Source organism: Ricinus communis, chromosome 3 (assembly GCF_019578655.1).
Source record: "Ricinus communis isolate WT05 ecotype wild-type chromosome 3, ASM1957865v1, whole genome shotgun sequence".
Lineage (NCBI taxonomy): Eukaryota > Viridiplantae > Streptophyta > Magnoliopsida > Malpighiales > Euphorbiaceae > Ricinus > Ricinus communis.
In genome coordinates, this window is record NC_063258.1 from 33,006,727 (window position 1) to 33,032,037 (window position 25,311).

Below are 25,311 nucleotides of genomic sequence, written 5' to 3' on the forward strand. Positions count from 1 at the left end.
TATATAATGTTCTATAATTAGCTAAATTATTAAAAAAATAATTACATAATTGTAATTTTATGAATAATAATGATATTGACAAATAGAACATCACTTAATGGGGTTTGAATCTAGCTTCCATCGGCATAGAATCTTAAGAATAATAAAAAAAATAAAAGTCAATAAAGTGAATGAATTGAAAATTAACTAATTTGTAAATAGATAAATTATATATAAGAGATTATTGAATATAGAATTTTATTAATTTTTATTCATTATAATAATGGTAGCTATTCACATTTTATCACTTTCCATGCAAAATGTGAAGTTGACTCTAATTTAAGTATAGAAAAAAAGATAATTGTTGTTACATTTTCTTTTGTAATTAACACCTTAACAATGGAAACTGTTTGTTATTTTAATGACTTAAACTAAACATTAGATATTTTATGTTGCTTATGATACAAAATGCTTTTTTTTTTAACATTTATTTTCCTAAAAATTATTAAAAATTTAAAGTTGATCATAAGTAATAATATCCATACTGTCAATAAAAAAGTGAGAATTGAAACATCATGATCATAATAATAAAAAGATAAATAGATGGATAGATACAATAATATCACGTACAAAATAATTAACACAATAATAGATAATTATATGTTGGATTGGGCTTGAAAGCCCCACCGGACGATGCCATATTACATTATGGTCAGTCAATTACTAGAAATATATCCACATGTTTCTCATCTATTTTGTTGTATATTTTATAAGCCTCTTGGTTTAGATTTTTTGACCTTTAAATGTGGTCAAAACTAAAAAGAAAAGTCAAAAGTCACAAATAAAATAAACACTTAAAATAGTAAAACAGAAAAAGAATTTCAACAAATTGACAAACTAAACAATCTATTGTAGTTGGGTGTTACCACAAGCACATGCAATACTATTGCCATGCTTAAATTTAGTTCTCTATACTAATATCCATTGCTAGTTGCTACTATTCTTTTATATGTAAAATGTTTTTAAAGATAATTAAAAATAATTAGACGTCTAATTTAAATATGTTTTAATTCTTTTTTTTATATAGATATAAGTTTTATAATAAATATAAAAATATTATTTTTTAATTATAAATTAATTTCTTAAATAAGTGATGAATGAATTTGTTATTTTAAAATAATTGAAGAGTTTTAGCACAGTAATAAAGAAAGGATGTTTTAATACATTTTTGAAAAGCAAGGGACCAACTAATGCAGAATGCTATACTCCAGGGATAAAATAGTAATTATACGTAAAAAAATAAAAATTAGCGATTTTGTTGCGAGTATTGTAAATAATAAATAAACTCTTTTTTCTGCTTCTCCCCTCTCTGCTCCATAGGACCATATCTATCTGTTTCAGCTCTTTGATTTTGAATTGTTTTCTTCTTAAATCAATAAATTTATAAGAAGAACAGCAGTTTCAATGGAAAGCGACGCTGAAGAGTCGTTGAAGAAGAGGCAAAAGAAGAACTCCTTTGCTGCAGATTCTTCTCGCAAGGTCACTTTTCTATTTTCTAATTAAATGCATTTATTCCTTTTTGTTTTCTCTATCTCTGTCTGGTTTGTTATCCTTCAGATTCATTCCGCCGTTTATGAATTAGACGTGTCTTGTGCTAATAATCTCTTTATATTTGCCTTTATTACTACCACTATTATTATTATTATTATTATTATTAAATTACCAAATGTTAATGTTTGATGAACTGATGATTAATTTATGTGAACAAATACAGCCACTCGAACTGATTCCATTTCGTCCTTACCAAGTGATGGGAGAAGTGGTAATTATCTTTCATTTTAAAATGTTGTATGTTTTGTTTAGGGAAATATCAGAATTTGATGAATGCTATAGTTCTTCTAAAACTGAGAGTCAATTGTTTGTTTTAGTGATAATTGTTCTATTGTTGTGTGGCAGAATTTCATTCAGGAGGAAGATGTTCGGTTGGAGAGTACACGAGCTAGATGTATCAATTCTTTAATATGCTTAAATATTTCATATATAATGGGTGGTTTTATGTTTTGTACTATTACAAGCTTATTATTTTTCTCCTTTCACAGTTTCAAATGTTCTCAAGAGGCATGGGGCATTGGCTGAGCGTCTTGCTAGGTACAACTTTCTTTGGAATTGTCTTGAAGGATGTAAAATTTAGAATGCTTTACCTAGTTGCAAATGACCGACAATGTTATATCTATCAACTGTATTAGAAAATGTTAATGCCAAAATAGAGACTGAGAAACAAGCTGTTCATTGTTATTTATTTTCTTAAGTAGATTTTAACACTAATCAGCTAGCAGCCCTGTGGATGAATCCCTTTGCACATTATATGAGTGGCATTTTGCTGCTTGCAATCCAGTTGTAAGACTGCAAATGAAGTATTAGTGGTTATGGTTCTTGAACATTGAGCTTATACAATCATTTGATTTTATTATTGTATTTCTTTTCAATAGGGATTCTGACAAGATGATATTTGAGCGTCTACAGAAAGAATTTGAAGCTGTACGAGCATCTCAAACTCGAGGTTTTTTCCTCCTTTCTTTCTTTTTAAATTTTTTATTTTGTACATGCAGCATTTGAAAATAATGAAGATGTAACTTTACGTTGGATGTGGCTATAGCTTTGCAACTTATGCTTTATATATAGATGATCGGTTTTTGAATTCCTCTTCCACTTCTTTTAATTCTTAACCCTGTTTAAGCATGCTTTCTTATTTTTCTGCAGAAGTTTACTTAGACGGTGAAGAATGGAATGACGGTCTATTAGCTACAATAAGAGAGAGGGTACACCTCCTTTGGATACTTTGAAGTATTTGGATTTTACAGTGGTTCTCATTATATTCCAATGTTGAATTGTATGAGTGAACCAATAGTTATCTTAATAAAATAGCATGTTCTTCCCACTCTATTTGATTTATGTAATTATAAATCTTGATGTTTCATGTTGTGTATAATCAAATGCTTAACACATGAATCTTGGCTTTTCTTCAGGTTCACATGGAGGCTGACAGAAAGGCAATGCCAGCGGACCCGAATACAGTGCCATCTAATCACGCTGAAGAAAACATAACATATAGAGCTGGAAATAAGGTAATATTTTTTCTTAGCAACATGTTTTATATGCCAATTGCACTTGGGACTAAAATTTTTCTCAGCAAGTTTAAGTGTGGTTGTACATTTTTATGACTGCATGACAAAATTTGGGAAAAGAAGTACGAAACTATCACTAGGAAATAATTGAGACCCTATACAGCAATAAAGGAAACAGAAAGCATTTTTTGCTGCATGTACTGCATGTGCTTGTGTCTGCACATGCATACGCAACAGACAGAAAAGGAGATCTTGCTGTTGAAGAGAGATTCCAGTTTGTCGACACTGCTCAGATTGCGGAGAAATAGTGAGGGCTTAGTGTCTTTCTTGTTCCATTTATATAGGTTTCATGTATAACTGGTATTTACTGATTGAGTGGTCTGATTTTATTGGATTATGTCCTTTCTTTTCTTGGTAGATGAATTTGAATTTCAAATCAACAATTTTAAGCTTTTACCCCTTTTCTTCTTTATGTTTTGGTTAAGGCTTAAGCTTCTTTATATTAGCATCAAAAGTCCGATTCTACTATCCTCTATATGGTACTTTCCCATTTAAATTAGCTCCTCTACTAGCAACTGAAAATAGAGAGATTTCAACTTACTTCTAAGTCTAAGGTCAGTCATCACATCCAAAATAGATTGGTGTAATACTATGAGTTGTATAAAAGGAATTTAAATATATGTCAATAAATTTCTAAAGGTGAGATAAAATGTTAAAATTATTCAAAATTACATTTTTGACTATATTTTTGACTATATTTTTATTGGGTCAGGTGATTCATTTGATTTTTATATGAACAGGTGATTTGTTGTTTAGAAGGGGCAAGAATTGGCATTCAGTATGAAACATCTTTTGCAGGTATTGAGCAATTGCTTATCTTATCAGTACAAGTGTATAATTATGCTATCTGTCCTTGTTTGATACTTGCATATATGACCACAATTGCCACTTACTTTTCATGGCGTTTTTCTTAAACCATGGCATGAGGTTGATAGCCACTATATTTAAGATTTATAAGTAGCTGCAATACTCTTGCGCCTTTGTGTTGCCCTTTAAAGAATATTTACTGAAATATCTGAATTTAGTTACCTTATTTGGTCGCTGCTGCACTCACATTTACCTAAGCCCTGTGCTTACCTTACAACTGAATTTCACATTCATGAAGATAAAGGTCCTTGTTCTTTTTCTTTTCAAATTTTATCTTTTAACAATATGGTACTGCATTATGTCTTATAAAATGACTTCTTGAAAGTTGATTTGGAGATTATCTCTACCTTCTTAATATTTAGGGATCACATAACAAAAAATATCATCCATATGAAAAGTATTGATTTTGTCCATATAAAAGCTGTTCATCTACTTCTGTATTTTTTTTAGGAGAACCCTGTGAGCTTTACCATTGTGTGCTTGAGAGCAAATCATTTCTTGAAAAGATGACTGTCCTTGAACACACAATTCCTTTCTTTTTGCCAATACGAGAAGCAGAAAATGATCTTCTTTCGTCCAATGCCATGGTAAGGTTGGCGACCACATTTGGCTTGCTTGATTTGATTTTGTTGCGATGTTTAGACTCATCTTAATGTTGCTCAATGACTTTCTTTCCAGAGATTTATAGACTATATTGGAGAACTTTTGCAGGCTTATGTTGATAGAAGGGAACAGGTATGGTGTTAGTATGAATTTAAATTCATCAATAACATGCAGGAATACTATCTGGGAAAATCTATTTCAGCTGTCCTTGCTGAAAAGTTAATCCTTGTTTACCTGACATAGTCATTTGAAATATGTGTCTCTTGAATGGTTCATGTAAAATTTCAGCTTTCGTATATTGGCCCAGAGAATTAACCCTTTGCCCTCCTTTTAAGTGATGGCCATCAACTTACAGTCTTACACTATTGTGATTTGATTCTTTAGGAGGAGTTCATTGGGTTTGCTAGATCTAAAGTAATAGGGCTCCCTTCATGTCTCTTGTAGAGGTATATTTTTGGAAGCCCTTTTCTGGTTTGTTGCCCCTATAAAAGATAATTTGACATTAGCCCCGCCCCAATATACTGGCTCTCTCATCAAGAACCTAGAAATTATGTGGAAGGAGAGAAAAGAACAATGCAAAATCTGCTTAAGGTTGTCCAAGACATAACTGTTTTATCAGTTTCTTTTTTTATTCAAGGTCCATTGTGGGAGTACCTTGTACTTCAAATGTGGCTCTAGTTCATATTTGGAGGGAGAAAGTCAGTCTTGTTTCTAAAGATTTTATTTTTTCTTGGCATGCATGCATATGTGCAAAAATAATGAATTATTTTACACCACAATTCACTCTCCTTTGAGTTCATTTGCCAGAACATTGGGTTGGCTTTTCCCCTATGGTATGGTTGGGTGGAAGGATAGGAAGGAAATAAATATGAAAGGATAACAAGGAATGTCAGTTTTCCATGGACGGAAAAGTTAGAGACGAAGGAAGTACCTCCTTCCATTCCTCCGTGGAGCCCATAAAAATAAATTAATACTTCCAACTTGGAAGGATTGGAGAAGAGGAATTGGTTAAGTGTTTAATTTACCTTTCCCTTTAATTCTGAATATAAGTTATCTTTATTTGGTTTATTTGTTGGTGCATAAATATTGGCAATTTTATCCTTTCTTCCTGTCATTTATTACCAAACAACATGGAGGAAAATTAGTAAAACATCCTTCCATTGTCCAAACTTAGTAAAGCATAGAAGCATGTGAATATCGTTTTAATTTTCTCTCCTGTTCCTTGCAGGTTCGGCTGATAAAGGAGCTGTATGGAAATCAAATTGGGGAGCTGTTTCATAGCCTTCCTTACCATATGATAGAATTTGTACTAGACGATTTTGATTGGTTGGTATATTTCAGGCACTGCATTGTTTACAGTTATCTTTTGAACCTCATGTTTTGTTTAAATTATTTCCTTTAAGTTTGAACAACTCCCTTGTGTAAATTTGGTCACTGCCTATCTTGTTTATCTCATAGAACTAAATATGGAGTTGGCAATAATATTTAATGGTTTGGTCTAAAATTTTGATTTGGTATCATCGTGTTAAGGGTATAATATTATTTATCTATCATAATCTAATCATGTGCTATTCTTTCTCTTTTTTTTGTTGCAGCAAAGTGACAGTCAGTCTTAGATATGCAGACCTCATTTTGGTACTTCCAACTCGAGTGAGAGTCTTTGCATGGCCAATAAATCAATTCAAGAAAAATGGAGCATTCGGAAGTCAGCCAAGTCCAGCTCGTCTGCCTTACGCTGAGGATGCCTTGAGAACAATGAGTTTACCAGAAGGTGTTATTTCTTCTCAAATGTTTAACATCTAATTTGTCAAACCTAGCATTCCGTTTCAATTTTTCCTTTTTAGGAGAAAAAAACACATGCAAACATACGAGTATATCTGCAGATTCTGCACTTGAGGGCTTGAGTTGGTTTTTTTTTTTCTTCTTTTGCTAAACGTCTCAGTGTGTCCCGAGGGTCAGGCTTATGCTGCATATCTTGTCGCTCAAAGTTATTTTAATGTTTGTCAATGTCATGTCCGGGTGATCAAAGTACTTGAAAACAAAGAGATTGTCAGAAAAACCAGAGAGTATTATCAATGACACTCCATATTCTCCTCCTATTCAGCTCAACCTGCATATCATTCTGAGCCTACATGTAGTTTGTTATATCTGGATGTCTTTGTGATTATGGTGAATCATAAAAAACCACCTTGGTTCACTTTCTGGGACTACAGATATTATAGTCTTTAGTTTTAGAAACTTCTCAAACTACTGCATTTCTATTCACTCATCTTCTCCTGATTTGCTGTGTTTCTATTGCAGCTTATGCAGAGATTGTGTTGAATCTTCCTCGTGCAATTCAGCAAATCTTTCAGGATATGAGCCCCACTTAATGCTTCTCTTTTTTTTTTTTTTTTTTTTTTGTAGGAAAACTACAATGTACAAAACTATAGCAGAATAGTATGTAGTAACTCAAAAGGCAAAACTGATGCTTACCATACAAGATCAGCTTTGTCAAATGCTTAACTCGCTAGTCGATTGTGGTGCAAATTGGATACAAACTTGGTTTCACCAGTTTATATAGCAAGCAATAACTAATTTTGCAGAGTGTCTAGCTTACCATTAATGAACGTTTTGCTATTGCCTCATAACATTATTATTTTATATACCAATCCATCCCATAGATGCTTAATGCTATATTAAAATATCCATTATAGTAAATAAATTAAGATGAGATCATTGCCTAAAATAATAAAAAATTGGTAAGGATTTTAGGTAACGCAATTATCAATATGATTGCATGTTATTATGATGAGTATTAAAAAGGTGGGGCTCATGCTACAGGGGGCCTATTATTATAGTACAAACTCATTTTACCGTTAGTGAATGGGATCAAAGCATTAAAGCAAGAGTTGATATTGAGAATTGAGGGCTTTCCAATTGATCTAGCATCAATAAAAAAAGATACCATCAAAGGCATGAAACAGCCCAGGGTAATTATGGGTCAAGTCTTGTTAAAACTCTAAATACAACTCGGCTAACACCAAGGTCTTCCCCATGCAAAACACAATTCGGCAGTGTCAAAGCTTTTAAGTGGTATAATCTAGTAGGGGAAGCACACACAGGCAAAGCATGTAAATTGTAAATAATAGAGAAATTGTACACAAAGGAGGAGAAAATTTCAAGGTGATACTACTGACTTCCAAGGAGAGAAATCCTCTCCTCTGGCCACAAAAGTGGACGATGAGTAACAAAAATAAAAGTACCACAAATTATAGCAAGAGCAATATCATCATAATCAAATGAAAATGAAAATTTTCCTTTAGGCCTTTCTTCGTCATCATATGTTCCTTTTTTTTTCTCTGTTTTTTTTTGGGGGTTGGGGGGAGGGGCGCTCTCTCGGAGAAGATTGGTTCTCTCGAGAATTCCAACTCTTCAAACTGTGTAATGTTGTTGAATCGTGTCGATGTCAAGTCCTTTCAGCTTCACCACCGACTCCACGTGTCCCTTGAGGGTATGAAGCTCCCTCAGCCTGCAAAACAGTCCTTTCTATATAAGCATCTTAACTAAAAACTCGGGACAGATAATGCAACGCATCTAAAATATTTTGCTCGCTTACCTTGCCACCTCAGCCCGCCGCTTGGCTTGCTCTGCGATCTCTGAAAGCTCCCTGTAACTATTCTTGTCAGCAAAGAAGTTAGTAGTTTCAGGTGGTTGGAGGCCATGAAGAGTCCTCTGTGCTGTAGCCCACTGTGCTTCTCTCTCTTCTTTTCCATAGTCTTTCTTTGTAGTAAAGGCAGTCTGTGTTGAGAAGAAAGCAAATGAATACATCGCAATTAAAAATAAAATGAATTAAGCTGAAGAATTCCATGAACAAAAAGACAGACCTTGTTCTCCAAAAGATTATCCCAAGCCTTGCCGCTCAGAATGTAGCGTATGGCGAATTTCAGCAGATCAAGTGGCACATAAGTAACCACACTGTAAAGCCAGATTACACCAGCCCATCCCCAACCACATCCCTCTATACGAGCAAACCCCCAGTTTGCATAAACTGCTATCACTGTTGCTATCTGTCATTTACAGAAATGCATCATTATCTCCGGGTGTAAATAGGCCATAAGAATATATCAAGTCTGTTATGTCTACAGTATGACTTCGCTTCACCCTTTCGGCCCAACTTAACAAATACCAGTGCAGGCTATAATATGACACAATCCGTCTCAGAAATGCAATACAGATGTCTCATGATGCATGGAGTAATGTTCAATCAAACAGTAGAAGTTACTGCTAAAACTACTTGGGCTGAGTAGAGATGAAACCCTTACCAGTTGAGCAGCTATGAATGCACCGATTAGAAGAAGTCCAGGACGTTCAACAAAGGACCAGCTGCGAGACCTTGTGACAAAAATAAGGGCCTGGCTCACAATACTGACTTGTAGGTATAGAGCTGCCATCATTTCACCTTCACTATTATGCAATGATCTTACACCAAACTTGTCCTGCATTGAGAAAATCATTAACATACTTTCTCTCAAGAAATAAAAGCTAAACTAACAAGTTAATGTGATGCAAAATATTCTCAGTGCTGAATATCTTACGGAAAAGAAGTCAGTCTCTTCCATTGCCCAGAAAAATATCACAGTCATTAGTGCCAGATAACCTCCAAGAACAACACCAGTACTAAAAATCTCTTTAAGTTTCCAGCTGTCTGGCTGCGGAGATGGTTTCACTCGATCCTTTGAAATTGTCATGATTGTTCCTAAAAGTTGATGCTTCGCATAATTAGAGCCGTATTCATGCTAAATCTACATGTTACACACACACACAGAGGTTTAACCAAATGCTCACCGTCGTTTAGGATGGCAATGATTAAAACCATGAATGGAGAAAAGTCAAACTTCCATATCAAGGCGATAAACAGGAAGCCAAACTGCCATATTAAAAACAAAGAAAACCGCATAAAATTCAATCACGGTCAGACAGACAGATAATAGCAGGATAATGTCACACGTATTTGTACTAACCACTATACGGATGGTAATTGAGACTGCATATATCTGCAATGAAAGGAAAAAGTACATCAAGCTTGGATGCTTACATAAATTCTAGATTTTACAACTGGTAATTAAAAAAAGAAAAAGAAGTTAACTAACCGTGTAGTTCTTCATTCTTTGGAATATGGCCCTGCTGGTCAGCACTGCACTTATAATTACACTAAGCCCAGGTTCAGTAAGGACAATGTCTGAAGCACCTCTGGCAGCATCAGTAGCATCAGCAACAGCAATTCCAATATCTGCCTTCTTCAAAGCAGGGGCATCGTTAACGCCATCTCCTGTCATACCACAAATGTGCTTCCTCTCCTGCAGCCTCTTAACAATTTCGTACTTGTGTTCTGACAAATTCAGAAAAGGTGTGTTAACAAACAAGAAGCATGGTTATAATTTTGGAACTAAATTTCATAAAAAAACAGTGAGGTACGAGAAAGAACAAAAATAAATAAAATCTCAAAAGGAAATGCACGAAAAAGATGCGAGAAAATAATAGACAGGGGAGGTACGAAAGCCGGTAGAGTTATATTCAATAAGGATCCTGAAACAATACGGCAACCTATTCATAATATCCTTTGAAGTTTATCACTAAAAAATGGATGCAAGTGCCTGCAGAATTATCCAGCAACCTTATACATAATTTGGAAAAACTAATCGATTAAAACTGTATCAATTTTCTGTAAGAAAGAGAACTAGGTGTGCGAATAAGCAAAATTAAACAACTGAAAAAGTCACCTGGAAAAACTCCAGCAAATCCATCAGCCTTTTCAATCAACTCATCTACAGGGAGGGTTGCGATGGAAGCATCTTTGTCTTGGCCAAGCAATGAAGAAGATGGATACATGTTTGTTCCCATTCCAAGCCTCCGACCAGTTTCTTTAGCAATGGCAAGCTGATCCCCTGGATATTGAGGGAACATAAAAATATTAAAGCCCTGAAATGAAAGAGGACCTGATATTATTTAAAATTTGGAACAACAAGTTACCAGTAATCATTTTAACATTCACGCCAAGGTTAAGAGCTCTTCTGATAGTCTCAGCACTGTCATGCCTGGGAGGATCAAACAAAGGCAACAAACCAACAAGTTGCCATGGGCCACCAGGACTTTCTTTTGATCTCTCAGGTACTTCCTGCACATGTCATCCAGGGAGCAATTAGATTATATTTCTTTCTTAGTTTAAAAAAAAAAAAAAAAAGAAGATAGAAGGATAAAACTGAATACCTGTCTTGCAACAGCTAAAGATCGAAGTCCACGTTCAGCAAACTTATCAATCACAGCATGAACTTTCTTCTTGACATCCTCCTTGCTATTGCACAGTGTTAGAATCTGTAACAAAGCACATAAACATGTCAATAAAAAATTCAACACCTAGACAATTCATGTTCCATGTGCTTATACAAGGAAAGCAACAAGTACCTGCTCAGGAGCACCCTTGCTAGCTCGGTGCCAGTTTCCATCAGAATCTATATAGGTCAAGGCAGTCCTCTTGTCCACAGGGTTGAATGGAAGGAAATGAAGCTCTCTAATACCAGCTCGTGCCTGCACAATTATCAGTATTTTCGTGATTATGAATGCTGACTCTATGTGAAACCATAGAGTAAGACAACATAGAAGAAACAACAGCAAATTCTTATACCTCCTTTGGGTCTGCCAGCATTCCTACAATTGCAGCATCAATAGCATCTTGATTTTCAGTTCTTGAAGCTCTAGCTGCAAGAAGGATTACATACTCTTTATCCACACCCTTCACAAACACTTCAATGAGGGTCCTGTCAACAGTCAGCTTGTTCAGGGTTAGAGTTCCAGTCTTGTCACTGCAAAGAACATCCATGCCTGCCATTTCCTCAATGGCAGTCATTCTCTTGGTAATTGCCCCCTGCTGAGAGAGCCTGTGCGAACCAATGGCCATGGTGACAGACAAAACAGTTGGCATAGCTATGGGAATTCCTCCAATCAAAAGAACCAATAAGTTGTCAATTCCATCTCTGTACTTGCGATGCTGTATTGGGTACATGACTATAAGTTCAATAATTATTCCAACAGCGATTGAGCAAATACAGAAGTTACCAATGGCAGTTAGAACTTTTTGGAAATGACCAACTTGGTTGGTGCTGTCCACTAGATGGGCAGCTTTACCAAAAAATGTGTGCACACCGGTGGCAATTACTACTGCTTCAATTTCACCCTGTTTACATGTTGAGCCAGAAAACACTTCATCTGAAGGGTTCTTTGTAACGGGTAGTGACTCCCCAGTAAGAGCAGATTGATCAACCTTCAAGGGATCGCCTTCAAGAAGACGCGCATCAGCAGGGATAATATCTCCCAACTTAATGCTGATAATGTCTCCTGGAACCAAAATTGCAGCTTCTTGCTCAGTCCATCTACCATCTCTGAGAACCTACATTTTTACACCAGCAATTAAATTATTATTCTGAAAAGAGTAGCAAAAAACTAAAGCTAGCAATTTAACTTCTGTCACTATATTCGCCTCACCTTAGTCTTTGGAGCAAGACCAGCCATGAGGGCTGCTGCTGCATTTCCAGCATTGTTTTCTTCGATAAAACTAATTGTGGAGTTGATCAGCAACAAGGCAACAATACCCACGAAGTCCTGCCAATCTGGAGGTCTTCCATCACCATTTGCCAAAGCAATAGCCATTATAGCAGCAGCTTCCATGACCCATGACAATGGATTCCACATAAAGCCCAAAAACTTGAGAATTTTGCTCTCCTGTTATCAAAACATAGAAGCACTTGAATTAGAGATACCGTAATTGCCTGCAAAATTTAAATTAGATAAGCTGAAATCTCATATAAATGAGGACCAAAACTCTACCAATTGAAAAAAAAAAAACTTTATTTTTCTGTTTGTACTGTATAGTAACAAGTCAGATTGCCACCTTTTTCTCTTCCAATTTGTTTGGTCCGAAAACTTGAAGCCTGTTGGTTCCTTCCTCTGAGGAAAGACCTTCCCTGGAACATTTCAGCTGCTCAAACACTTCCTCTATAGGAATCCGTTCCTGCATACAGAACAAGATTGTTTAATAGAATGAACCTACAAAGTCTATACATATTTGACATAAAACAAATCCACCATTATCTTTTAAATAGCATAGAACGCAATTGAGAATAATCTTTATCACTTTATTCCTCTGAGATCACGCTAATTTTCAGTCCTAATGAGAAGAGCATGTAGAAAGATGTTATGCGAATGATACGGGAACAGTCAAATTTCAAATCTGTAAAAATAGACAAATTATTATGCAAATTATTCCTTTATTATTATTGTTTTATTATTTATTTATTATCCAACTGAATCACTACTTTTTGCTACCTCTACAACATATTATGCAAAGACAGCTTAGCTTCTGCATTAAATAGAACCAAAACAGGCCATAGCAGACGAACAATAAGTCATGGCAGGTAAAAATTGGAATATTTCTTCTCCATTCGTCCTAGTGAAAAAAGAAAAGTTTGACTAAAACTAACCATTGTGTAATGGATTTCATCTCCTATGCAACTGAATTTCAAATGCCAACAACCAAAAGTACTGTATTATGCAAATGTGTGAACAGAACACCGGAACACCGGGTAATGCCAAACAAAATGACAAAACCGTGCAAGCTATGCGGTCTGCAAGTCCTTTGAATACGAATTTTTTCTTTCTTTAATTTCCAACATCCAAACAGAATTTCTAGTGCATTAAAAAGTCCAATATTTTGCCCCCTGCTTCATTTTCCATTCATTTAACTTTGACTTAAGAGACTATAGAAAAAGCTGATTATAATCCAAAAGTGTGACATATAAATAGAGTAATACAACCACGGAACTACGATAATCCCAATAAAGCTAACAGCCAAATACTCAGATAATCAGATTTGAAGGAATACCTACCAAATAATATTAGATAATCACCAAAGAGATTTTAAAGTTTTAATAAAATATATAAATACTGCTAATATATTTATATATATATTTAAAATGGAATGTTTAGCTCACACACGCACCATAACGGCGGGTACGGTAGCCATTAAAAAAATAAAAACAAACAAAACAAAGATGCGTGCGTTGTAAGTACACTTGTTTCATGTGATTGGGAGCGTGAAGCAAATAGAATCACGTATTTCCTTTTTTTCTTCTTATTTTATTTTGGTTAAATCAGAATAAAAATGGTAATAACCTTCCACGTCACAAAGAGCAACCAAAAGTCACCTATTCCTATTCTCTGCACACAATTACTTCAACTGTTCCCAAAAGGATTAACGCGATTGTCGATTGTCGAATATAATGCCGTCGGCGGCAAAATGACATGTTGAAAAAGTTTCGCCGCATCAACCAAAAAGTTAAAGTTTCGCCGCCGATATATAAGTATAGAAATCATATACACACCAACACTCGAGCCATGGAACTATAAGCCTCAATTATTATTATTAGTGTTATTATATCATATGAGATTCGTCCATAAATAAAATTAAAATTTTCAAGGATCATACTTGCAGTGGAAACGAACTACCTAGTCAGTGAAATCAAAACGCAAAAACAGAGCAGATGAAATTGTTTTTCTTTTTTTTTTTTAGTTTTTCTTGTTTAAATCTTATATTTCAAAGTAAAATAAAACAAGAGAAGCAAATAAAATTCTGTTTTCTTCTCTTCACTGAATGGACAAATACAACACACACATATTTTTTGTTAAACAAAAAAACAAGAAAAGGTTTAAAAGAAAATCGACAGCTATATTCGTAATGCTAACAAGAAGAGGATGATCCTGAAGCATAGATGATCAGACGTGATTTTATAGTGGCAGCTTGCTGCAGTGACAGTTAAAAGCAAACGAAAGCAGAGTATAGTTATGAAACAGGGACAGGAAACTCTTTTTTTCTGTTTTATAATAATAAGAATGATAAAAGAACTGGTTATTGATGTAAAAGAGAGAGGGAGAATATGTATGGAAAATATACCAGATCAACAGACTCGTTTTTTATCTCCTCGAGACTGATACCGCCTTTGGTGGCCATGGCTGGCTAAATTCCTCCGGAAAACCTTCAGTGAAACTAGTTCTAGAGACTCATAAGGGAGGGAGGGAGGGAGAGAGAGAGAGAGCGCGCCCAAATATAAATAGAAGAGAAATAAAATAAAATAAAATAATATTTATAATATATCTATCGTCTTTTGAACGAGGGGCAATAGAGTTTTTGCGGGTATATATACCAGACTTTGGGGCTGGTGTGGGGTCTACCAGATGGTACTTTTATGCCTTTTGTCAATTTAGGACTGCCACGCGCTCTTTCGTTGGAGACGAGTGGAGATTGGAGAAAGATGCTTTGGGGTTAATAGCGCCCCCAGTTGAACCTTTCAATTTTTGGTTAGTAATCTCATCTTTTTCTTTTTTAATTTTTTACCTGCTGTAATAATAACTTCGATTCTTCCTTTTTTATTTAGGTTTGACATTCTCTTTAATAATATTATGTGTATTTTAAGATGAATTAATCTTAAGAACAAAACAAAGGATGTAATCTCTTTTCTTTTTTGGTAAGCAAAATTTGGAAATTTCATCATTAGTGCTTTCTATCCTAGATTAGGAAAATTTACGGTATGAAAATCTTATATGATTAAATAAAAAAGAAAATGAATACAATGTAGCCTCTAATTTGGGCAAAAAATTTGTTAAGGCCGAATTAAATGATTATCAATTGTTTTCAAATGTTATATTTTAATTTTTAATTATTATTTTAAAAATAGTAGGAAAGTATTATAATTTAAATATAAATAATATAATCTATTTTTTAGTAAATTATTTCCAATAAATTCATAAATTGCTAATTTAACATTGTCTCCGTTAAAATGTTATAAATTATAGACTATTCTAATATAATTATATATATATATAAAAATAACTTTGTATATTTTATATGTTCTTTTAGGAGGATATTTTATTTGTTTATATTAGCAGTTATATCTCTCATCGAATTGTTACTATATTTATAATTTAACATTAATAGAAATTTAATCTAGAAATATTTATGATTATTTAATAGTAATACTTGTGGACCGCATGCGGCAAACAAACTAATGGGAAACAGTAGAGCGTGTGCATCAACCGGGCAACTCTGCAGGTGTACCAAATGCGATTAACACAAATCAATGCGCAATCTTCCCCTCTCTCTCCCTCTTATAGTCAGTAAGTCTATTATTTTAATAAATTACAGTTAAATTATATAATACATTAAAAATATTTTAATGTAGAATATAATAATAAATTTTTTTCAATTATCATATTAATATCTTCTAACGGGATCGTACAATTAGACTATTTTTTACTAATAATTATATTTAAAAAATATTAAAATAATAAAAATATGGTAATATTAATCTAATTAATATAGAACCTACTAAAGATGGTAAAGTATTATTATATAAAAAGAAATATAATTGGAATATGCATGAAGAAGGTGATGTTAATATTATATATGACTATTGAATCAAATTAGAAAGCATTTACATTTCAAATTGATATTTATATAAAATTAAATAGTGTATGTTTTCTTCACTAGAAAAGTCGGTAAAATACATATTTTAATTAGCATACGATTTCAAGTTGAATTACTTTTCTCTTCACGTTTATAATTTAGAAAAAATAAAATGGGTAAATACTGGACACATGATTGGAATAAATAAAAACAAACTTGTTGACGCAAGGTACTTCAACCGTACATACAGTGTGCAATTGGGTTGCGATAGAAAATGGGAAATCACAGAGAATACCTACTACTACTATTACTAGTGTGGTCCACTTCTTCTTAATTATCCTGAAGAACAAAACAATAACCACATTTCAAGTAATAATGTTTGTAAATGTGATTAAAAGACCTAATTGGTTTAGTGGTCAAAGGTCGAATTGTGTCCCCCTGCTAATTGATATGAAATTGACTTTTACCAATGCTCTCAACTAACAAAATTATGTCATGACTTTTCAAAACTACGACTGCGGCTACTAACAATAAGACAAAAATGCTTCACCGTCCAGTAAACTATTACATAAAATAAACTTAAAAACATAATCATATACTTTTTCTTTGAAGCATTAAAATTGTAAGTTTTTCGGACATAAATCGAAGAATTTCTTTTTGAATTCATAGTTTTTGCAGGTTACAAGTTACAAGGTAATGATGAATTAAATAAATAGGAAAGGGCAAAATAACAAAATTCTTATAAAATTGTCGTATTTTTGAGATTGCTCATTTTGCTTTCATTGGGGATAGAATTCAAAGCGCACACACTTGATCCCATCATTACAAATTATAATCATCCACGTTTATGGATTTCGTATGCCTCATGTCATATGGGACCCTGTCCTTAAATTAGCTAAATGGTCTGCTCATGCGTCATGACCGGTGGCTTAAGGAAGGTTTTTCATTTTCCTCTCTCCATTTTATTTCATGACAGATTTTATTTACGAACCACCTTAATAGACGGTGTACTATATAATAAGATATTTAATTTTTTATATTTGTTATAAAATATAAAAATAAATTAAATTTTTAACAGTAAACGCTATTATTATTTCAATAGGTATTGAATGCAAAAATTTGATAGACTTTGTAAATTATAAAACGAGAAAATAAATATATGACTAATTTCTTGTTCTTACTGTAATAGTGATAGATTCCTAAAAAAGAAAAATCACACCTACTTTTTGGTTATTGTTTATTGAAGAAATATCCGACTTATTTAAAAAATATTAAAAATTTATTATAAAATTAACAAAAAAATCTCTTTATTTTTATTTTCTTTTGGATTAAATTGTTTCGTTGATGCAAATTCACATAGTTTTGACAAAACCAATAGTTTTAAATCTGAGAATATGAGTACTATAAATGCAAAAACAATGACTTCAAACTAACACACTTAATTGTACTTGGTCATACAAGAAGGCATTGTTCATTAAATTGGCATCAAATTAATACCCACATCCACAATAGTAAACAAAAGAGGCCTACTCTCCTTTTCTTTCTCTAACAGTTTGCAATGAGAAAGAGAATTAATGTTAGAAAAGTCTTCTGGAGAATACCTTGTTCCATAATCTACTATTTTACTTCGTACCTAACCTCAATTCCTTTTTTTTTTTTTTTTTTCCTTCCAACAAAGGATAATATTTCATTAAAAAAAAAAAAAAGCTTTTCAATTTCTTAATTATCTTTAATATCGTATCCGATGCACTTTATGTGTATCAAGGCACTTATGTCCAATATAAAATTAATCTCTATCTTCAAATTTACTTTCTTTTGTAGCTTTAAAATTTATTTAAAAGAACTTTCAAATAGAAGCATACGTAAGATAAAGAAATGACATATTCATATTGAAAGGAAAGAACCCATTAATAATATATATTTGAAATCATCCATCAAAAGTGGCCAAAAATTCTCGTGGAAAAATTAGGTTTGCTTCTTCTTTTAGTTTTGCGGTCTTTGCAAGACATTGTTCCTAAATATATATATATATATATATATATACACGTATATATTGTCACCATCACAAGCTTTTTTATATTTTGTCAAATAAAGTCCGTACAAAGGTACAGTTTATGTGTTAAGTAAGGTATACTACAAGTCTATTGTCCTGCTCAATTATAATAACTAATTATCGTTAGAAGATAAGAAACTAGGTTTCTCAAGGCATGTGAAAGCTTGACTCTTTCACTGGGATAATGCCCTATTTTAAGGGACTTCGGCAGGCTCTCAAGCAAGGTGATGATTTTTTTTTAAGAAATAAAAATAAAAGATTTCTCAATTCATAAGATGCTAATTTCATGTTTGGATCATTTAATTCATTAGAAATGTAATCGTTATTATTAATTTCATCCGTATTCTGCATATAATTTTTAAGGTTGTTATGAAATTATAATCGATATTTTTATAAAAATTAGCGTTAAATTCTTTCTATAATTTAAATATTGATATTCCATAATAAATCAAACATACTCGGTTATTCAAATGTGAGGAAAGTATTTATACAAAGGAGAAAAGAAGACATAATTATAGAACAATAATGTAGTGTTACATGGAAAGTAAATAGCATATATATCAACTCAACAATTGCCCTTTAAATTTGTTACGAGTATTTTCAATGCATTACGAAGAAATGTCCATAATATATGTTTGGTTCTCAATGTCCCACCTATACTTCTTGAATGGACCTTTTGACCCACTTGAACAAAAACTAAACATTAACATACAAATTTAGTGGGGAGATGCTATGGGGAATAATTCTGATGATAAAAACTCGAGTGCCCAAAACCTCCCATTTCTTTGGCACCATTGCTTTTAGCCATTGTCCTGTCAATGTGTACCTTGCTAAGTAAGAAGATTCTTCTCAAGTAGGAGACAATTGTTGTTTGGCGACAGGCTCAAAAAGAGTGAGTGGAGTTGGGAGATGGAAGGGAATATATTTCCTTAAAATGAAATCACTGTGCAATTATTTTAAAAGTTTTGACTCAAGATAGGTAGCTATTTGAGGAGAATGCTCTCTCTCTTTCAATTGTGTGCATAGTTTATAAATTAGTTTATGCTATTTATAAGCCTGAACCTTTCTTTCTAGATTTAATATAGTTTATAGCGTATCTGACAAGATCTTGACTAATGATAAAAAACTACTTTAAAGAATTTTAATCAGCTAGTAATTAAAGCTCATATTAAGAATTTTAGTAAAATTAGAAAAAATTCGAATTTAAATATTTTTTAAATAAAAAAAAAACTCGAGTTTAAACTTTTCTTTTTTCAAGTCTAGATATATAGGAATTCTTAAATTAGTTCTATAGATGCAATCCTTCTTCCTCTTAGACGCCATCTTCTTCTTCTTTGAAAGGATTTGTTAGATTGGGAAGTAGATGATCACTAACTAAAGTGGCTAAGAATATATACCTGTCGCTTTTTACCTTTCTCCTCTTTCTTTTATGAAGGGTCTAAATTCTCTTTTATCAACAAAATTGCTGAAACTTGACTTTTAAACCTCCAAAATTTTGATGATAATAAATATTTAGAATTAAATAAACTAAAGATAAATTATCCTTTACCAACAGATATTACTTGCGAAATTATTAAATTTTTTTCTAATTGATATCTAAGATCTGATAAATTACATGAATGCCCTCCATTCAAGAGGATCCAAATTTCATTTAGGATCCCAATCCTGAAATCTTGACCTTGTAACATAATTCAAATAAATTTTTGAAAAATAATTTTATGTTGATTATTGTTATTATTTAATTTTTCCGAGAAAGAATAATCGTTTAGAAATAGCGGTAAGTAATTTATGTTTGAAAGATTGAATAAGTAGATAAAACTGAATTCATTCATTAAATGTTAAAATTTATGAATCAACTGATAGTCACAAATGTCAATTTAAATTTCTCTCCATTGCTATCAAAGGTTGTGCAATGTATAATCTTATGAAAGATTCTGAAGGACTATCGGAACCGTGATAAGATAAAGCACAGGGCATGGAAAGGATAGATTTTTTCACGAGAATGGCTAAGCAAGAGTATTAAAGAAAGGATGCTTTTGCTCAAACTAAATGGTTAGGAAGAAGAAACATGAATGGACATTAGACAAATTAGAAAAAAGCAATTGTGAGCACTATTTTCAATAGTTATATTGATTATTAAAGCCTGTTTCTAAAATTATGAGATTATCATAAATTTTAAATTTAGTCATAACCCAGTTAAAATGTATAATCGAATAAATTAGGAAAAAAAGAAGAAGAAGCTTTGTTAAGCAATTAAATAGCAAAGAAAAACTTATTATTTTTTTAAAAAAGAAAAAGAAAGAAATAGAAGAGAAAAGAAAACCAAAATGAGTTGCAAAAGGAAGCAGTGGTGGTTGAGAGGAGAGGTAGTGGCATGTGACATTGTCACAGGCATTAGCATTACAATTTTCAAAGCTGAAACTAACGAAGAGGAGAGGAGCATTCCTTGTGAAGACGTCTCTTTATGTTATCTTATAAGAATCTAATCTAATCTTTAAATAAACAACAATAAAATAAAATTGTTTGTCGTGGAAAGGGCATTATTTTCAAGAGAAGAGTTTTCAGCACAATAAAAGATGGAAAAGGGGAAGATTTGGTAAGGGCTTTTTATTTATTTATTTATTTATCTTTACTATTTTCTTTTTTCATGTATAGTGGATGGAGATAGTGACGAGGAGAAAGCTATAGAAAAAGGCCATTAAACTTTACCATCTGAAAAAAGAAAACAGTTATAACACAAAAATGAAACTCACAAGGTGCTTGCTCTCTTGCTTTCTCTGCATGTGATGTTGTGAACCACACACACTTGTGCCTTTTGTTCCCATATAAATGTAACATATAGCTAGCAACTCTTTATATGAATTTGTTGTTTCTCCGTAACTCATTGGGTTCCATATGATTCACCTGTTTTTTACACCTTTCTTTATCAGCCTCCCATTTCTTCAACTCTTTAGCTTCCAATATAAATTGATTAATGCACTACGCATCATTCATGGCTCTTATTTGACGGATATAACATTTTTTTCTTATTTGACTTTTGGGTGTCTTTATACACTGCTATTTAGTTAATAATTCAGCGATCTAAAGAGCTATATTACCACATCAACAGCCAAGTCGATAATATTGTTCTTCCTTTTTTTTTTTTTTTTTTAATAAGAAAGCATATTAAGACAGGAATTAGGGTAGTCAAACAACATTTCAATAGAAGGTAACAAAATTAGACCCGTTTGCATCTCGGAAAAATCGCTAAAAGTAATTTAGTTTTTCTATAAATTTTATCGTAGAAGAAAAAAGTATTATAGTAATAAAATTATAGAAAAATTATCCATGAATTTGAAAAGAGGAAAACATATTTAAAGAATAAAACTTAAATAAATAAAATTTATAATATTAAAAATTAAATCTTTTAATTGCATATATTTAATTTTTTTTTTATTTTATCAAAAGGAACAATTATTATTCCACCACCGTGAAGATTTTGCCAAACCACTGTCACTACAACTGCTATAAACTTAATAAAATAATAGTCAAGATTTAAATCTATTCGGTTTTTAAATAAAAATTATAAATCTATTTATTAAAATAATTAAAAATTAAACTCATTTGCTAAAATAATTAAAAATCAAAGTCATTTCAAAAGGCATTTCATCCTTTGTCCTTTAAAGAAGGGCTAGATAGTGCATACAGGCAGCATGGTCATGAAACAGGAAGAAATTAGGCTCCTAAAATCAAATATCACGCAGCATGGGACCGGACAAATGGATTTCACGAAATGGTGCAACTGAGGCATTCAACCATCGTGAAATCAAAAGTTTGATCCCCCGCTGGATGGGAAAAACGAGTTATACAAGTGAAGATCACGCATAGCATATGGACTGGGCGGGAAGTAAAAACAGCCTCTGTAATTATGATGATATCTTGTTAATCAGCCGAGGTGTACAAGTTAAACAAAACTAGATGAAATTCCAGAGAAATCAATGATGGATGCCAAAAGGATTTACATCAGCCTGAAATATAACAACATCTCTACAGCTTGGACAAAAAAGCATTTTAGCTTCTCCGCAGGAGAAGAGGAACATCCATCACTTGGAACCCCCAATCATGTTTCGACCATTGGCTCAGGACCAGAACCCTCTGCACGAGACCTACTGGATTGTCGTACGGAGTTGAAAAGGATGTCCTTAATAACCTAAATCAAAGATAGATTAAAATGTTTGAACACAAGTAGAAAGACGTTCTTCAAAAGATATAATTAACTAGGTCAAGTTGTCAACTGAATAACAGATTGGCAAGTTACCTGCGACATCAGGCCATGGACCTGCTCCACAGTTATTTTAGCACTATCCCTAGTGATTTTAGTAAGTTGAGATTCTTCCTGCAATTAATGGAATATTACTATTACAACAAGCACACTCACAGATAACATATTCACTGACAAAGAACGAGTATTTGAAATGGAAAAAGCTAAAGGACTCAAACAGTAAGGAATACATAAAAAGGAAAAAAGAGCATAAATACAGGAGCACACAAATACACCCCCCTCTCTTACTTCTCAAAGACAAACTGTCTCACAAGGGCATTGTGTTGTAGTAGTTATATTTTTCTCAAAGATGTCTAAGACAAGAATATAACTACAACAAAATAATATAGTCAGCAATGTGCCTGAGGTTAGTGGCCAAGTATTTTCCATAAGGGCAAAAGCAAAGCAACAAGTTCCATAGTTACCTGATATCATGATAATTACAAGAATGATAGTCAGGATGTAAGCATCCTCAATTTAGCTAAGATGTAAAGAAAACCCAAAATATTTAGTATTAACAAGATGGGACAACATGTGTACTGTTTGACACATATTGCTCGTGATCCAGTAAAAAAAGAGTTGAGCATCAATTTTTAAGGCTTAACATAGAATTACTCATGCCAAATGGATGAAAATAGATAATAGATGTGTGAAATTGAAAGACAAAACATATCACCATTCAAAATGTGTAATGCATCCATGTCTGCATATTGATCAAATCCAGTATGTCAACTAACAAATGCGACAATCATGGATTTACATGCATAAAATATGGACCAAAGGCCTATGCACTATTTTTCTTACATGAATGAACAAAAGCTGTAAAAAACTGACAAGAAAGGCTAAGCATACATCTCAAATGCTGTTCAACATCAATGTAATGCCAGTTAGTGCATAATATTTACCCAATTATCATTTATGGTAAAAAAAAACATTTTGATGAAATCAACCAGCATGTAGTCGCATCCAAGAAGTGCTTCACAGATACTGAAGCAAGTACCAATGTCTATATCAAACAAGACTTACATGTCAAAACCAAACAAAAACCACGCACCTCTTTCTTTCTTTGAGGCGGTGCTATTAGGGGCCCAAATCGGGAGTGAGCCAATTGATTCTCCGCTTGCTCCAGCTTCTCAGCTGCATAATTGGACAGAAACTTAGCAGGAAATAGAAGAAACAATATGTTTATCTGATATATGAGCAAGATGAACATTACAAAGGCAGCTCCATAAAGACTCTGTAGTATGTAAGACCGAGATGGGACAAAGTCAACATCCCTAACAATAGTTATATCGTTACGGAAATCTTGTGCGCTTGCACAACATAATAACTTTGATTCTTTAATTTATTATTCATTGTACATAATTTATAATCATGACAACCAAAATAACAGAAAGAAGTTACCTAAATCAGAAATTTGACCGGCAACATAGTCTCCATTACCCAAGAGAGGTGAAGATGATAGAGTATTAACCCAATATTTGTTCCATAAAAGATCCAAGAGGTGGCAATCAAGAGAGGACTTGAAGTAAGTAATATCCAAAGCATAATACTGCAAGAAGAAAAAGAAAAAGGGCAAACAATGATAACACGGTCAATAAGGCCACAAAAAAAAAAAAGTAAAGGCAAAAAATATAAAAATAAAAACCTGCTTGCAATGAACACCAAAATCTTCAATCTTATTAAGAGGAATAGTCTGATATTCAGAGACAGGATCATCAGGAGGTTTGTAACCTTCAGGGTAAGTCCTGAAAGCACCAATCTCTACTTTACCAGCAGAAACAGTCCTTGTTGGGTCAATAACAACTGCCAGAAAAGGCTCTTGAAATTGCTGGTTTAGCATTTGAGTTGATACATCAATCCCTGATAGCCAGCATCCATAGCCTGGATGTGAATGATACCAACCCACCACATTCTCTAACCGCCCCGCCTATACAACAACATCAACACTTCCCATTCGTAATTCATTCATTAATTGAATTATAATTCATTAAAAATAAACACTCACCTGCTTGTTAGTTTGGGAATAATCAACCATATACTCATAAGCATCAGCCTGAGCATTAACCCTAGTTTCAGTGCCTTCAACAGGAAGGGCAAAAGCGTCCATTACAATAATAGCATCGCCGTCAGTTTTTCCTTGCATAAGTCCCATGACCTCGATGGTTCCACCAGATCGAGCGTGGACCACCATCTTCAGAAGCGCCAGCGCGGAGATCTTCACACGCCTGAAGTAGTGAGGATCGTTGGACCATGGTCTGTCCTGTTGAAACTTTACTTGCGCCGGCTCGTCGTAGTAGAAAATAGCGTCCGATGAGGGGTCCGCCGTGGAATTGGTGGTTGGTGGTGTGTCGACGGTGATTATATTGTTCTCCAGTTCCCATGTTTTTTGAGCAATGACAGATGAAGAGGAAGAAGGGTAGGGTTCCATTGTGCTGTCGGTTAGTATTTTGAGTGAGTGCCTGGTTGAGGGTTTAACTTTCTGTTTCTACAAGAAGTGGCCACCCATTCGAGTCCACCAGCCGTTCAAATATGTTCAATCTTAAAAGATTTTGAGATCAATTGAATAGAAAAATCACAGAATAAAAAATTATTTAATTGGTTTCTATAAGTTTAATAAATCTTGTTAGTATTAAAGTTAATCCAATGAGTAAAATTGTAAAAGTGACAATAAAACCTCCTAAAAGAAAATATCAAATTACAAATATTTATCTTTTTTAACGCAGCTCCAATTTTTAATAAACTTAAAAATAAAATCAAACTTGCCGTAATGCTGATTTAACATCTCGGAGCCGTCCTCCTTTCTTTCTTTTACCTTTTCAAGTTGCCG

The 25,311-nt window shown here is 33.2% G+C and overlaps 3 protein-coding genes across 4 annotated transcripts; 1 reads left to right on the forward strand and 2 right to left on the reverse strand.

Moving 5' to 3' along the window:
- The first annotated feature begins 1,321 nt into the window (after positions 1–1,321).
- On the forward strand, positions 1,322–7,218 carry LOC8265176. Of its 2 annotated transcripts, XM_002515289.4 has the most exons (13): positions 1,324–1,518; positions 1,754–1,801; positions 1,936–1,984; positions 2,079–2,127; positions 2,469–2,539; positions 2,740–2,798; positions 3,006–3,104; positions 3,905–3,962; positions 4,482–4,618; positions 4,710–4,766; positions 5,863–5,960; positions 6,230–6,405; positions 6,936–7,218. In XM_002515289.4, the coding sequence occupies exons 1-13, from the start codon at positions 1,444–1,446 to the stop codon at positions 7,004–7,006; spliced, it is 1,047 nt and encodes a 348-aa protein (XP_002515335.2). In that variant the 5' UTR covers positions 1,324–1,443; the 3' UTR covers positions 7,007–7,218. The 2 variants fall into 2 exon arrangements, with proteins under 2 accessions (XP_025012486.1, XP_002515335.2); XM_025156718.2 differs by lacking the exon at positions 6,936–7,218 and having other exon boundaries at positions 1,322–1,518; positions 5,863–5,964; positions 6,230–6,310.
- Positions 7,219–7,784: 566 nt separating this feature from the next.
- LOC8278620 (plasma membrane ATPase 4) lies at positions 7,785–14,804 on the reverse strand. Its single transcript, XM_015717028.3, has 16 exons — positions 14,620–14,804; positions 12,562–12,681; positions 12,156–12,392; positions 11,299–12,060; positions 11,079–11,201; positions 10,884–10,988; positions 10,647–10,791; positions 10,397–10,561; positions 9,767–10,005; positions 9,638–9,670; positions 9,462–9,543; positions 9,212–9,372; positions 8,939–9,112; positions 8,501–8,683; positions 8,233–8,414; positions 7,785–8,145 (listed from the first exon to the last, which is right to left on the reverse strand). The coding sequence occupies exons 1-16, from the start codon at positions 14,674–14,676 to the stop codon at positions 8,049–8,051; spliced, it is 2,865 nt and encodes a 954-aa protein (XP_015572514.1). The 5' UTR covers positions 14,677–14,804; the 3' UTR covers positions 7,785–8,048.
- A 7,259-nt stretch (positions 14,805–22,063) lies between these two features.
- Positions 22,064–25,061, reverse strand: LOC8282112 (COP9 signalosome complex subunit 5b). Its single transcript, XM_002527914.4, has 6 exons — positions 24,490–25,061; positions 24,130–24,411; positions 23,886–24,033; positions 23,536–23,618; positions 22,479–22,556; positions 22,064–22,370 (listed from the first exon to the last, which is right to left on the reverse strand). The coding sequence occupies exons 1-6, from the start codon at positions 24,910–24,912 to the stop codon at positions 22,281–22,283; spliced, it is 1,104 nt and encodes a 367-aa protein (XP_002527960.1). The 5' UTR covers positions 24,913–25,061; the 3' UTR covers positions 22,064–22,280.
- Between the last annotated feature and the right edge of the window lie 250 nt (positions 25,062–25,311).